Source organism: Cololabis saira, chromosome 4 (assembly GCF_033807715.1).
Source record: "Cololabis saira isolate AMF1-May2022 chromosome 4, fColSai1.1, whole genome shotgun sequence".
Lineage (NCBI taxonomy): Eukaryota > Metazoa > Chordata > Actinopteri > Beloniformes > Belonidae > Cololabis > Cololabis saira.
The window spans coordinates 33,271,730-33,287,806 of record NC_084590.1 but is presented as its reverse complement, the minus strand read 5'-3'; the positions used below and the strand labels follow the sequence as shown (position 1 = coordinate 33,287,806).

Genomic DNA, 16,077 nt, shown 5'->3' with positions numbered 1-16,077 from the left:
CACGAAACGAATGCTATGAAGAGAGCCAGAACATGAACAAGAATCAAAAAATACCAAAAACCTGACTTAGACACACAGGGGAATAAATGGAATGGACCAGCAGGAAGCAAAGGAAAGACAAGACCAGATATACACAAGGGTTAACGAGACACAGGTGCAGACGATAAGGGCAGATGGGAAACAGGAACATCAAACAAGAACTCAAACACTAAGAGTGCGGCGCACAAAAAACGTGCGTACGCCACTTTCAACGCTCACGGTCAGATGTACAAATAATGACGTGAACGTAGAAAGCTGCGGTCCTTCACTCACACATTAAGGCTGTTGTACGCACTTTTCTGAGGTTTTGTCCGTTGGCGACACTCACTGGTGATGCAGTGAAGTGCAGAATATGAGGAAACTTAACGTCAACAATAAGTTCACGACCACGTGAAGGACATGACAGTCCCCACATCACCAAATAAGTTAGACAAGAGTGGAGCTGCAACAATCTCATAATCAACCACATGATCTGAACAAACAACTAAAGGAGCTCAACGATGGAACCCGCAAATCCCGATGGAGCTTTGGCTCCGTTAGAGGAACCTGCTGATCAGGAGCGAGTCCTCAGGCACCACACCGACCTGCTGGTCCAGGAGTAAGACTGGACCATCAGCTGGTTCAGGTACCAAGAGGATCTTCTGGATCTCTGCCTGAACTGGACCAGCTGCTCCGGTTCAGACCAACATGATCTTTCAGCTGGAGCTGCAGGTCGGACATCTGTCTGTCGTCATGACGACCGTATGGGAGGACTACTGATAAAAGCCAGATCCTAAACATCCCATAACTGTGTCTGGACAGAAATACATTAAAATTAATTTTGAAGCAAAAACCGGTGTTGTGCCAAAAAGTGATTGTCTGCCAGAATCTGATTTCTTCTGATTTCTGGCCGCGGGAGCGGGCACAGCAGCCCGTTGAGCGAGAGCGCTAAACCGTCAGATTTCAGATTACGAAGCTCAAGAATGAGATCAAGTCATATTTAGGCAGAAACAACCTTTCATTAACTGTATTTGGCCTTCAATCACTTTTTGGCACGACACCTGTCTCTCCTCCTGCGGATGCAACACTCCGAGTTACAGCAACTTTGCTCTTTATTTCTCACGTTTGCACCTCGATAATCCCGTTGGCACAAATTGTCTTTATTTCTGCAGCAGAGGAATCAGATCGTGATGCTTCATGTTTTACATATAAATGTATTTTGTTCACATTGTTATATGAGAGAGGTGATCGCGGACATCCATAATGTGTAAGACTCAATAAACGTGTAGGCTACATTGGTCTTAATCCGTTAGTATATAATATGCATGACAATAAAGCATCATTCTCATATTCAAACATATATTTGAGGGAGGAGACAAGGCGGAGTGTTGTGCTCCCGCATGTGCGCTCAAATCCACGCTGATTGGGATGTACAGAGCAACCTGCGTGGATTTGGGCGTACGCACAGCTTTGTACATATGAATTTTTGCGGTCTTGTTAATTCCACGCACGAATTCACGTTGAAATCCACGCACTCTTAGTACATGAGGCCCCTGGGCTTCAAAGCAAAACAGGAAGTGACAAAACCGTGACAGATATTATTGTTGACCATATTGAATGTAGTAGATTCTGTAGTATCGGGAATGCGGTGTTGCTGCTATCTGTGTTCAAGCGGATGCCATTGAAGCCCTTTACTTGGGCAGTCTCAGTGTTGTGGTGTTGCTGAAATCCTGACTTATTGTGATGGAAAGATTTAGCCTTGGCCTTGTTTAATTAAACCAAATCTACTGTCTGGGTACAGAGTGTGCAAACCGATACTTTGTTCCTAAAGATTTTATCTGATGTTACACAGATCTGTTAATCAGAATTGTAAGGATGAATCATCACTTGTGTTTTAAAAATCATTATGCATCCTTTGTTCTGTGTCATTGCTGCATCGAGACACATGATCCATCTTCTGATCCACTTGGATGCAACTGCTTAATAAAATTTACTTAAATGAGAATCAGAATCAGAATCAGATGGGATAGGTGGGTCGGGATACCCGGGCCTGGCGGGGCTCGCCGTGCAGCCTGGGGTGCCTTCTGGCGGAGCTGGACCCCTCCGGGGAGGGGGAAACGGTGCGTGATTGTGTGTCTGTGTCGGTGAGAATGCGGTATGGAAGGGTCCTGCCATGGAGGATTTGGGCCTCCATTGGCAGGACATCAAAACTTAATAATTTATCAATATTATATTATACAAAGATGGTTATTGTTATTATTATTATTATTATTATTATTATTAGTAGTAGTATTATTAGTATTATTATTATGTATAGTATATCATATTATTATTAGTATAGATATCGGAAAGTTGAATGGATGAATGAATGGGATGCCTGGGTCTGGGGCCCTCCGTTGTCGGGCCTGCACGGGTGTCGCCTTGTTGGGGGGTTCCCTCTCTCCGGGCCCATCTCCGGTCCCCCCCGCTGCCTCTGCGGCGGGGCGCCCCTCTGGTCTTGGAGGGCCACTTTCGTGGGGGGCGGGTGCGCCTGCCCGCGTCGGGGGCCGGGGCGGCTCTGTCTCTCCGGGCAGGCTGGCCCCCTGCCGGGTGGGGGTCGTTGGCCTGAAGGGTGAGGGCCTCCTGGCCGCGTGTCCGGCCCGGACCGGGTGGCCGGGGATTGCCTGGGTCGCGGTCCGCCGCCGCGGGATCCCTGGCTGCTTCTTCCCGCGCTGTGGGGGCCCCGCCAGCGGGCCCACTCGGCCGCCGGGGGGGGGGGGGCTCGCAGGCGGTGGGTTGCCTCCCTCCTACTTCTCCCCTCTGTGGGGTTGCCGGGGGCCTGGGTTCCGGGCTCTTCCGTGTCGGCCTCTGGTCTCGCTGGTGGCGGGGTTCCTCCCCCCCCTCCCCCACTATAGCTACACTTCAGGTGGAACTTTGTTTGGTTTATTACACACACACACACACACACACACACACACACACACACACACACACACACACACACACACACACACACACACACACACACACACACACACACAGACACACATAGTCACTTAGTCACATGCATATACACACACACACACACACACACACACACACACACACATGATCATATACATACACACACACACATACACATAGACATACACACTGGCTTGTTCACCTGCATGCTGGCTCTCTAGTTTTTGGGTTTAGGTAGCGGTAGCGATAGCTTAGCTCAGACTGCGATCAGATCTCAAGATTTAGGTCGATTGCTGGTATTGTTTTGGTTGGCTCCGTGCCGGTTTCGTGCTTTGTTTGTGTTTTTTTGTTGCAGATTTCCAGTGCTTGACGTGTGTTTCCGTGTGTTCCTGCTTCCTGGATTGGCAGTGGATGTCGTCCCCCCCCCCCCCCCCAAAAAAAAAAAAAAAAAATCACTGGGTTTGTATGTGTATATTTATGTATGTGTACGCATATGTATGCGTATATATATGTATATATATATTAAATATAGTAATAATGCACATATATATACTTTTGGTTTCTACCGTCATGGTATCAATCATTAATATGTGTGCAGACAAGGGAAAAAAAAAAAAAAAAAGAATCAGAATCATCTTTATTGGCCAAGTTTGAACATTGTCCAACAAGGAATTTGACTCCGGTTGTTTCGCTCGCTGTACCCAGATTTAAAAATAGCAAACAGTAAAGTAAATAAACAAATGTAGTAAATAAACAAATGTAGGCATTTATTAACATATACACAATTAGAGAACTGAAAGGTGCAGCAGTATGAGGTAGAAAATGACGGCTCTAAATAAAATAACATATGTACAATTTTTTTTTTTTTTTAAGTGAAAGGTGCAGCAGAATGAGGCAGACATGATTGTTGCTGGAAGGTGCATTGTTACAGAATGTGATAGTTATTATAATTACTGCTATTATTGTTATTGCACAGTGATTGCTTACTCTGAGACTCTATGAGTGATGAGAATTCATCAGAGCAACAGCTTGGGGGAATAAACTGTCTCTGTGTCTGGAGGTCTTCGTGTACAGTGCTCTGTAGCACCGTCCAGAGGGGAGGAGTTCAAACAGACTGTGTCCTGGGTGTGAGGTGTCTGCAGAGATGCTACCTGCCCGTTTCCTGGTCCTGGACCGGTACAGGTCCTGGATAGGTGGGAGGTTAGTCCCAATTATCCTCTCTGCAGACCTGATTGTCCGTTGCAGTCTGTGCCTGTCTAGTTTGGTGGCCGATCCGAACCAGACAGTGATGGAGGTGCAGAGAACAGACTGGATGATGGCAGTGTAGAAGGTGATCAACAGCTACTGTGGCAGGTTAAACTTCCTGAGCTGATGCAGGAATTACAACCTCTACTGAGCCTTCTTCCTGACAGAGTTGATGTGGGTGGTCCACTTCAGGTGCCGGGAGATTGTGGATCCCAGGAACCTGAAGGAGTCTGTTCAGCTCCAGGTGGTTCTGACTGCACCAGTGGACCAGCTGTTCCACCTACTGTCTGTACACGGACTCGTCCCCCTCTCCCGGATCAGGCCGATGATGGTGGTGTTGTCCGTGTACTTCAGGAGCTTCACAGAAGAGTCCTCTGAGGTGCAGTCGTTGGTGTAGAGGGAGAAGAGCAGTGGTGAGAGGACGCACCCCTAGGGGGCGCCAGTGCTGATGGTCCAGGTGCTGGATGTGGATGTGGATGTGATGCTCCCCAGCCTCCCCTGCTGCCTCCTGTCACTCAGGAAGCTGGTGATCCACTGACAAATCTGGCTCATATCCCAAGTCTTACTCATGGTAACTGAGATGCATCCCGTTTCAGTCCAGAGATTCACCTAGTGGGATAAACATATTATACCGAGGTATTAATCGTTTTTTTCACAACACGGACACTCATCAAAACATTGATTTATTATCAGGAAACTATCTGTGCAGTTGTTGAAATATAGCTTTTGCTATGATTGTACTAAACTTCCTGCCACAATTGGAGATGTTGCTACTTCAATGTTGAAACTAGTCCACAAAGTCATGGGTCAGTCTTGTAGAATCACACTGGACATATCAAAGAACTTGTTTTAAGCTGTAATGTACTGTGATGGTTTTTTCTTCTTTTTTTTCCCCTAAATTGGTGAGCCAATCACAGAATATTGAAGATCAAAGGACTTGGATTTGTATAACTATGTTTTGTACAAATAAGTAGTTGCATAATATAATATACGCTAAGAGCGATTCACAAGCCAATCATGAGGAGGAAGAGACCAAGGACCGTTACGTCGCCCGGATCGGCGTCACCGGGGCCCCTCCCTGGAGCCAGGCCTAGGGTTGGGGCTTGAAAGTGAGCGCCTGGTGGCTGGGTCTTTGCTCATGGGACCCGGCCGGGCTCAGCCCGTAATGGCAACGTGGGCCAACCTTCCCGTAGGCCAACCACCCGCAGGAAGGTCCATGAGAGGCTGGTTGTAGCAGGGCAAGTGCTACGGGGGGGGGGGGGGGGGGGGGGTGCACAACCCTTTTTATTCTCCAAGACACCAACACACGTGCTTCAGCTCCAGCAGCAGCCTCTCCAACAGCTCCTCCACAACAGACTCCTCAGTCCTCTTTATAAGGCTGGCAGGGTGGAGAGGTTGACGGGCCACACCTGTGTCCCGTCAGCCTGAGTGGCTGCAGCTCCTCCACTCTGCCACACTGGTGCATTGTGGATTGAGTAGCCGTCGTGGCGGGGTACCTCGACGACCCAATCCCTGGACCCAAAACCCTCTCAGTAGGGACATGGAATGTCACCTCCCTGGGGGGGAAGGAGCCGGAGCTTGTGCGTGAGGTTGAGAGATACTGGCTAGAGATAGTCGGGCTCACCTCCATACAAAGCTTGGGCTCTGGAACCCAGCTCCTTGAAAGGGGCTGGACCCTCCACTACTCTGGAGTTGCCCAGGGTGAGAGGCGACGAGCTGGTGTGGGCTTGTTTATAGCTCCCCAGCTCAGTCGCCCCGGTGAACGAGAAGGTTGCTTCCCTGCGCCTTCGGGTCGGGAAAAGGTCTCTCACTGTTGTTTGTGCCTATGGGCCAAACTGCAGTGTGGAGTACCCGGCCTTCTTGGGGTCCCTGGGAGGGGTACTTGATGGTGCTCCAACTGGGGACTCCATTGTTCTACTGGGGGACTTCAACGCTCACGTGGGCAATGACAATGATACCTGGAGACGCGTGATTGGGAGGAACGGCCTCCCCGATCTGAACCTGAATGGTGCTTTGTTGTTGGACTTCTGTGCTAGCCACGGTTTGTCCATAATGAACACCATGTTCAGGCATAAGGGTGTCCATCAGTGCACGTGAAACTAGGACACCCTAGTCGTTTCTGGTTGTTTCATCTGACCATTGGCCGTATGTCTTGGACACTCGGGTGAAGAGAGGGGCTGAGCTGTCAACTGATCACCACCTGGTGGTGAGTTGGCTGCGCTGGCAGAGGAGGAAGTTGGTCAGACCGGGCAGAACCAAACGGAGAGACCAAAATGGAGGGTCTTTTGGGAACGTCCGGCTGAGCCCTCTATCAGGGACGTCTTCAACTCTCACCTTCGAGAGAACTTCTCTCGGATCCCCGGGGAGGCGGGGGACATTGAGTCCGAGTGGACCATGTTCTCTGCCTCCATTGTCGACGCGGCGGCTCAAAGTTGTGGGCGCAAGGTCTCCGGTGCCTGTCGTGGCGGCAATCCTAGAACCCGGTGGTGGAGACCAGAAGTAAAGGATGCCATCAGACTGAAGAAGGAGTCCTACCGGGCTATGTTATCCTGTGGGACTCCTGACACAGTAGATAGGTACTGGCAGGCCAAGCAAGCCGAAGCTCGGCCGGCAGTCCTGGAGGCAAAAACTCTGGTCTGGGAGGAGTTCGGTGAGGCAATGGAAGAAGACTTTCGGTCGGCCTTGAGGAAATTCTGGCGGACCGTTAAGCACCTGAGAAGGGGGAAGCAGTACTCTGCCGGCACCATTTACGGTGCGGATGGGGAGCTGTTGACCTCGACTGGGGACATCGTCGGGCAGTGGAAGGAATACTTCGAGGATCTCCTCAATCCGACTGACATGCCTTCCATTGAGGAAGCAGAGAGTGTGGACTCTTGGACGTTCTCATCCATACCCCCAAGCTGAGGTCACTGAGGTGGTTCGTAAGCTCCTCAGTGGCACCGGGGGTGGATGAGATTCGCCCTGAGTACCTCAAGTCTCTGGATGTCGTAGGGCTGTCTTGGTTGACACGCCTCTGCGACATCGCATGGAGGAAGGGGACAGTACCGCTGGAGTGGCAAACCGGGGTGGTGGTCCCTCTCTTTAAAAAGGGGGACCGGAGAGTGTGTTCCAACTATAGGGGGATCACACTTCTCAGCCTCCCTGGGAAAGTCTACGCCAGGGTACTGGAGAGGAGAATACGACCGATAGTTCAACCTCGGATTCAGGAGAAACAATGCGCTTTTTGTCCCAGTCGTGGAACACTGGACCAGCTCTATACCCTCCGCAGGGTGCTTGAGGGTTCATGGGAATTTTCCCAACCAGTCTACATGTGCTTTGTGGATCTGGAGAAGGCATTTGACCGTGTCCCTCGTGCCATTCTCTGGGGGGCGCTCGGTGAGTATGGGGTCCGGGGCCCACGGTCTCTGTATGATCGGAGCAGGAGTTTGGTTCGCATTGCCGGCAGTAGGTCAGATGTGTTCCTGGTGCATGTTGGACTCCAGCAGGGCTGCCCTTTGTCACCGGTCCTGTTCATAATTTTTATGGACAGGATTTCTAGGCGTATCCAGGGACCGGAGGGGATCCGGTTTGGGAACCAAAGGATTTCATCTCTGCTTTTTGCGGATGATGTTGTCCTGTTGGCTTCTACGGACCGGGACCTTCAGCATGTGCTGGGGCGGTTTGAGGCCGAGTGCGAGTGCAGGGACGAGAATCAGCACCTCCAAGACTGAGGCCATGGTTCTCCACTGGGAAAGGGTGGCGTGCGTTCTCCGGGTGGGTGGAGAAGTTCTGCCTCAGGTGGAGTTCAAGTATCTCGGGGTCTTGTTCACGAGTGAGGGAACGATGGAGCGTGAGATTGACAGACGGATCGGTGCAGCGTCCGCAGTTATGCGGTCGATGTACTGGACCGTCGTGGTGAAGAAGGAGCTGAGTCGAAGCTCTCGATTTACCAGTCAATCTACGCACCTACCCTCACCTATGGTAATGAACTTTGGGTAGTGACCGAAAGGACAAGATCGTGGATACAAGCGGCTGAGATTTTCCTCCGCAGGGTGGCTGGAAGTTCCCTTAGAGGTGAGGTGTTCAGTCACCTGGGAGGAGCTTGGAGTCGAGCCGCTGCTCCTTCACATTGAAAGGAGTCAGCTGAGGTGGCTTGGGCATCTGTATCGGATGCCTCCTGGACGCCTCCCTAGGGAGGTGTTCCAGGCATGTCCCTCCGGGAGGAGACCCCGGGGAAGATCCAGGACACGCTGGAGAGACTATGTCTCTCGGCTGGCCTGGGAACGCCTCGGACTCCCCTCGGAAGCGCTGTAGGAAGTGTCTGGGGTGAAGGAAGTCTGGGCATCTCTGCTGAGACTGCTGCCCCCGCGACTCGGATCTGGATAAGCGGTGTAAAATGGATGGATGGATGGATGGATTAATATAATATGTCATGTAGCTGTTCATCTGAAGATGCATCAAGGTAACTAATTACCCACAAAGTTTGGGTGAAGAAACACCATAACAATCTCTACACAGAAAGATATGTACTTTGGTGTCTTCAAGTAACAGTAATAACCATAGGGTGGGTAATTTACAGCTATACACAACTATGAGTGTAAAAAACATTTAAAGGTTGGAATTATGCTTTTTTCTTTGCTATTTTCTAGCCCATTGTTTCCTTTATTTGCAGTGTTTATCTATCTATCTATCTATCTATCTATCTATCTATCTATCTATCTATCTATCTATCTATCTATCTATCTATCTATCTATCTATCTATCTATCTATCTATCTATCTATCTATCTATCTATCTATCTATCTATCTATCTATCTATCTATCTATCTATCTATGGCCAGATATGTTTTGAAAAAAGACAATGGCACATAGTGTGAAGGAAAAGCACACATTGTTGAAGGAAAAAAAGAGTTAAAGACCAATAGGTGAGGACATTCCCCCTCTGGTGCATAAAGAAGAGGTATATAAGCCAGTGACAACCCACTTTCACCTAGATGCGTCTGAGGGATGGAGATTTCAGCTTTCTTTATTAGAATGAGACTGGCACTGAGTTTGCTTGAAGTGAACTCAGTTGTTGGTCTGAGCACATCTCAGACTGGTTTGAAACAGAAGTCTGGGCTTTCAGAGACTGGGACTGATGGGGTCAGTACTGAGACTTTCTTGGTGAAATGTAAAATGCAGGGCACTGCTCGTTTACCTGCATTCTCCATGGATGGTGACTATGTTATTGGAGGTGTTTTCACAATCCACAGCAACATGCACCTACAGATTCATAACTACACCACGGTGCCCGATCCACTGCGGTGTGCAGGGAGGTTAGTGGGTTAAAAGTTATGAGCAACTGATGTTAGACATGTAAGGTTATAAAAGCTGGGATTTTTTGGTCATGATGTTCAATCCTTCTGCATGTGCAGTGTAGAAAAAAGTAAGTTGGACTGACAAGCAGTCAGGCCTGGAAACCTCTGCCTATTTTTGTCTTCATATATAAAGTTAAACATTGCCCGTTCTTGGAATCACATTTTACCTATTTTATTTGACCTATTTTACATTTAAAAAAGTTTGCCGCAGAACTTGCCAATTTCCGAGGCTTTTTTGTTACATTTTGTATATTGTTCTAAAATCACAGAACTTTAACAGTAGTTTGTGTGTATGCAGCATTGATGCACGGGAGCTGCGCTTCTCTCGCGCAATGATTTTTGCGCTCGAGGAGATAAACAACAGCACGGAGCTGCTGCCGGGGATCCGGCTGGGTTATCAGATCCACGACACCTGTGGCTTAGTGCCCGTGGCCGTGCAGGCGGCCTTTCAGCTATCAAACGGCCTGGAACCAGTCTTTTACACCGGAGCAAACTGCTCCGGGTCTGGATCTGGGAGTGTGGTGGGTGTCGTGGGTGAGTCTGGATCCACGCCATCCATCGGCATGTCGCGCATCTTTGGACCCTTTAACATTCCTCTGGTATATATATTTAAAAAAAAGTCTGATTAGAAAAAATGTAATCTAATAAATGCCATGATTTATTTATGTATTTATTTTCACTGACTGGTTAAATATCATGTTTTGCTTTTTAGGTTAGTCACTATGCCACTTGTGCCTGCCTGTCAGATAAGCAGCAGTATCCAACTTTTTCCAGAACAATTCCCAGTGACCAGTTCCAAGCTGAGGCACTGGTCAAACTGGTGAAACGCTTTGGTTGGACGTGGATAGGTGCTGTCCGGTCCGACTCGGATTATGGCAACAATGGCATGGCGTCTTTTCTTAATGCAGCTCTCAAAGAGGGAATCTGTGTGGAATACTCTGAATCTTTCTATCGGACCGACCCACGCATCAAGATTCAGAGAATAGCTGACGTTATCCGCAGGTTAATGATGTTGCTCATTTTTATTTATTCATTTATTCATGAAAAATAAATTAATAATTCACTGTTGTCTGTCCAGATCTAAAGCTGTGGTTATTGTGGCATTTGCTGCCACTGGAGATTTGAAAATCCTGTTAGAAGAGCTTGACAGAAAACCTTCATCTCCTCGCCAGTGGATTGGCAGTGAATCGTGGGTAACAGACCCAGACTTGCTAAGATTTCATTTTTGTGAAGGGGCCATTGGATTTGGAATTCCAAAATCTGTTATACCAGGTCTGAGAGATTTCGTGTTGGATCTCTCTCCCTCCAAAGTGTCTGCTTCCCCAATGCTTAAGGAATTCTGGGAGGATGCATTCATGTGCAGCCTGGGAAAGAGTGAGATTTTCTATTGTTTTTGGGAATGCTAGGCATGTGACGATTACGAAAACTGTTTAGTTTAGTTCTTGATTGCAAACACTTTAAGGAGTGGGAATTTGTACACCCATTTACAAAGCCCATGTAATTTCCTCGAGGCAATTCTTTTTTTACCTTCACGTGTACTTAAATAAACATGGGAAAATTATAAAAACAAAGAAAAAATGTACTGTAAGGAAAACCCCCCCACTTCTGTTGTTGTTGTGTGTAGGTGCTGCTGCAGACAAGCGTGTGTGTGATGGAACTGAGGACATGCAGACGCTCCAGAATCCGTACACCGAAACATCACAGTTGAGAATTACTAACATGGTGTACAAGGCTGTTTATTCAATAGCACATGCCATTCACAATGCAGTGTGTAAGGAGACAAATTTCACAACTCAGTGTGACAAAAACTTAAGACTGGAATCCAAGCAGGTCAGAAGAAACAAAAAATTAATCGCACTGACTTGATTACACATTTGAATTAAATGTAATTCTCAATCATTATTTTCCTCATTTGTCTCATTTAACTCAATCATCTCAGGTTTTTACTGAGCTGAAGAAAGTCAGGTTTTCCCAAAATGGTTATGATGTGTCATTTGATGCTAACGGCGATCCTGTGGCTGTTTACGAGCTGGTCAACTGGCAGAGGAGTGAGAGTGGTTTTATGGAGCTGGTAACAGTGGGGTTATATGATGCTTCTCAGCCAGTGAGCCAGGAGTTTCGTATCAGCAAGAACCTGACCTGGGTGGAGGGTGGCGCACAAGTAATGAACCTAACGACAATAACTAATTAAACTTTCTTGATCTGCTTCATAACAGCTACTCGTTACAGCTGTGTCTTTGTGACAGGTGCCGGTGTCAGTGTGCAGTGATAGCTGTCCTCCAGGAACTCGTAAAGTTCTGCAGAAAGGGAAGCCCATCTGCTGCTATGACTGTGTGGAATGTCCTGAGGGAGAGATTAGCAACACTACAGGTACAATAAATGTTTGCTATACTTATCTATAAAAACTATGTGTGCTAACAGCACTTTCTGATGGTTTTCTTTTCCAGATTCCCTTGATTGTTTCCCGTGTCCCAGTGAATTCTGGCCTAATGCAGAGAGAGATGCCTGTCTCCCCAAACCTGTAGAGTTTCTGTCGTTTGACGAAGTCCTTGCGATCGTCCTGGCTGCATTCTCTGTTGGTGGAGCCTGTCTAGCCGTCATAACAACAACTATTTTCTTTCGTCACAGGACAACTCCAATTGTCAGGGCCAACAACTCTGAGCTGAGTTTCCTGCTGCTCTTGTCCCTGACTCTGTGTTTTTTATGTTCGCTAACTTTTATCGGAGCACCTTCTGAGTGGTCCTGCATGCTGCGTCACACAGCATTTGGCATCACTTTTGTTCTCTGTATTTCTTGCGTACTTGGGAAAACAATAGTGGTATTAATGGCCTTTAAAGCTACACTGCCAGGTAGTAATGTCATGAAATGGTTTGGTCCCTCGCAGCAAAGAATGACTGTGGTGTCTTTCACTTTCATTCAGGTTTTAATATGTACCATTTGGCTGCTACTTAGCCCGCCCTTTCCAAAGAAAAACCTAACCACATACAAGGAAAAGATCATTTTGGAATGTGCACTGGGCTCTGCGTTGGGTTTCTGGGCTGTGCTCGGTTACATAGGACTTCTGGCCATTTTTTGCTTTGTTTTAGCAGTCTTAGCTCGGAAACTACCTGATAATTTTAATGAAGCCAAGCTGATCACCTTCAGCATGCTGATATTTTGTGCAGTCTGGATCACCTTCATCCCAGCATATGTCAGCTCTCCTGGGAAATTTACTGTAGCCGTGGAGATATTTGCCATCCTGGCCTCCAGTTTTGGTCTCATACTGTGTATGTTTGCTCCCAAGTGTTTCATTATATTGTTTCAGCCTGATAAGAACACTAAGAAAGCTTTAATGAATAAAGATTAATCCTTGTATATTTTTTGCTTGGAAATATGTAAGTCATGTTGGTGATGTCATCTGAGACTGCGAAAGTTAATTTGAGAAAAACAAAAACTTTAAATCTCGGTCAAACATTTGAACACACAATTTTCCAACACTTTGTGTAATTGAATTTGGTATATTGAATGGTTTTATTTTAACGTGCATGTTGTGACATGTTAAACTTGAAATAGAACGTAAAAATAAAAAAATTCTGAATAAACTGGTTGGTTCCGATGTATTTTTTAATTAATCAATATGCATGTATTGAATATTTAGACATCTGATACTGTTTTCTAGAATAACTGACCACTGAAGGGCCCTGGTCAGAGAGCACACAAGTCATCAAATGAATTTTCAGACTTTTACTGAACAGAGTGTCGTAGAATAGAAAAGTTTGTGTTACGGCTCCTGCTTCTCTGCCTGCAGCATCTCCCAGTCACCCCTCCCCCACTGCTGAGAGATCTGCCTCCGCACAAGCTGGACCCAATCTACGTTCCCCTCATTAACGAGCACACAGGACAGCACTGCACAGCTGCAGCCAATCCTCCCATCATCACCACTGCCTATAAGAGCCGGTTCAGCAGTCTACTCTTCGCTAGATCTTTCCATAACTTCTTGTGACCCGGACCTGCTGTGCTGTTTCCTGTTGGAAGTTTTTTTTTTTTTTTTTTTAGTCCAGTTCGGATACCAGCCCTCCTTGTGGCTGCCCTTCAGTTTTCTCACTCTTTGGCAAATAAAGCCTTAAAGACATTAATCCCTTCTCTGCCTCCTGTGTGCTTGTGTTTGATTCTTCTGTTATGACCCGGTAATGTTGAGATCTGGCCATGAATGAACCAGCAACCACCGAGAGCCAATCAGCGGAGCTATGCTCCACCCACACTCTCCACGCTCTCCAGACCCAGGGTGCGCTGTTGGCGGATCACACCCAGCAGCTCACCAACGCAGCAACCATGGTACAGACCCTGAGGGGGGAGCAGGAGAATCAGTCTGGTTAGCTTCAACAGCTCCTGCAGCAGCAAGCTGCACTCACCGCCCAGATGAACACCCTGTCGTTGCTGCTCGCTGCGCTGGGCGCTGCTGCTCCACCTGATGCTGCACCAGCCCCTGCCATCATGACTCCCCCCCAGGCCCCACCTCTCACTGCCATACCAGCTTGGGAACCACCTGTGTTGAACCCACCACCCTATGACGGGGGTTTCTCTGAGTACCGTGGGTTTATGCTACAGTGTGGTTTTGTGTTTGACCTCCAGCCCAGCATGTTTTCCTCTGATGCAGCCTGAGTGGCCTACATCACCACTCATACCACCGGGAATGCCTTTCAATGGATACAATCCTACCTGAGCTCCAACCATAGGTGCCGAATTATGTTTTTGCTGGTGGGTGCTGGATATCATGTAGTGTCGTTTCGCACGAGATTCAGCAATTCAGCAACGTAGATTCAACAGCGGTAACGGACATGAACGCCGCACGCACACACACACAAATAATAATCAATATCTAAACAAATTTGGATGTTCATCTGAGAAAAAGGAGGCTATAGTTCATAACCAAGATCATTCTTTCTTCCATCTTGATCGTCTCTGTTCTACAACAGTGGTCCCCATTCCTGGTCCTCGAGAGCCGCTGTCCTGCATGTTTTTGATGTTTCCCTGATACAGATGACTGTGTCACCAACGGCAGCCGCCGCCGGCTTTCCCATTCATCTGCAGCAAGGGCGCAGGGTCTGCCGCCGAGGTCGGCGGCGCGCAACAGGGCGCACGCTGCTGAGTTTGAGCAGCGGCAGAGCTCGCAAGAGGGCGCATGCCGCCAGGTTGCCACTTGCGCCCTTTGCCGCCGCGCAAACTCAGCGGCAGACCCTGCGCCCTTGCTGCGGCGGCATCACATACACAATGAATGGGAAAGCCGGCGGCGGCTGCCGCTGTGCGCCCTGTGTGAAAACCGCTTCAGCCAATCAGTGATTGTTGACATGGGGGCTCGCCTGCTCGGCCCTCCCCGTGGGTGCTCGGCCATCTCCGTGGGTGCTCGGGCCCCGAAGCACCCACGGTTCGGGTGCCTATGGCTCCAACCCAGCCATGAAGCACAACTACGCCGTGTTTGAGGAGTTCAGGCGGGTGTTCGACCACCCGGTTGCTGGACAGGATGCAGGCTCCCAGCTTCTCAACATTAAGCATCAAGGGAACCCGCACTGTTTCAAACTACGCCAGTAGTTTGAAACTCTTGCTGACTCTTGCTGCCAGCACCGGGTGGGAAGACTCGGTTCTGCGCTGCATATTCCGAGGTGGGCTCTTGGAAGCTATGAAGGACGAGCTGGTGAGAGACAAGCCTTCCACCCTAAATGCCCTCATCACCCTGGCTACAGATGTTGACCAACGTCTCCGTGAGTGTCGAGGAGTCAGAGCGTTGCAGCACCAGGACTCTCCTCGTTCTGAGGCTGGTCAGTGCTCCAACTCGTTCTCCCGATGTGGCATCATCCAACACCACCATGGGAGTGGAGCCTATGGAGGTGGGAAGAACCCATCTGACTGCTGCTGAGAAGGAGATTCGGAGGAGACGTGGACTCTACCTATACTGTGGTCGGGAGGGCCACACCAGGGACGGCTGTTCCAAACTGGCAAAAGACTAGGCTTATCGGAGAAACCGGGGATTTCGGGTGAGCCGAATCTCTCATTCCCCTACAACCTGTAGTTTTGTTAAATTTCCAGTCCACCTCTCATGGCAGGGAGAAACACTCACCGTAGACTACCTTATTGATTCAGGTGCTGATGATAGTTTCATTGACAGCCAGTTTGCCAGCCAGGCCCGTATTCCTCTGTCCAACCTAAGAGCCCCCATACCTGCTTTCGCACTGGACGGGCATGACATTGGCCCCATCACCCATCGTACGCATCCTCTCACACTGAGGTTTCCGGGGAACCATGTGGAAAAGATGCGCTTTTTTGTGTTTAAGTCACCTGTCCAACTTCGAGCCCCTCCAGGGGGCCACCATCTTCACGAAGTTGGATCTTCGGAACGCCTATCATCTTGTTCGGATACGGGAGGGGGATGAGTGGAAGACTCCTTCAAGACTCCCAGAGGCCACTACGAATATCTCGTCATGCCCTTTGGCCTCACCAATGCCCCTGCGGTGTTCCAGGCCATGATGAACAATGTACTCAGGGACATGCTTGACCTCTT

At 48.6% G+C, this 16,077-nt stretch overlaps 1 protein-coding gene across 1 annotated transcript; it reads left to right on the top strand.

Moving 5' to 3' along the window:
* The first annotated feature begins 9,360 nt into the window (after positions 1-9,360).
* Positions 9,361-12,888, top strand: LOC133442395 (extracellular calcium-sensing receptor-like). Its single transcript, XM_061720377.1, has 8 exons — positions 9,361-9,500; positions 9,841-10,141; positions 10,255-10,544; positions 10,621-10,916; positions 11,167-11,372; positions 11,482-11,703; positions 11,789-11,912; positions 11,990-12,888. The coding sequence occupies exons 1-8, from the start codon at positions 9,361-9,363 to the stop codon at positions 12,886-12,888; spliced, it is 2,478 nt and encodes an 825-aa protein (XP_061576361.1).
* The last annotated feature ends 3,189 nt before the right edge of the window (positions 12,889-16,077 follow it).

Bases quoted from the DNA above. Each gene is read 5' to 3' on its own strand.
- LOC133442395 (XM_061720377.1), top strand. From the start codon at position 9,361: ATGCAGGGCACTGCTCGTTTACCTGCATTCTCCATGGATGGTGACTAT. The intron at 11,704-11,788 runs GTAATGAACCTA...TCTTTGTGACAG, and splicing joins GGGTGGAGGGTGGCGCACAA to GTGCCGGTGTCAGTGTGCAG. The intron at 11,913-11,989 runs GTACAATAAATG...TTTCTTTTCCAG, and splicing joins AGAGATTAGCAACACTACAG to ATTCCCTTGATTGTTTCCCG.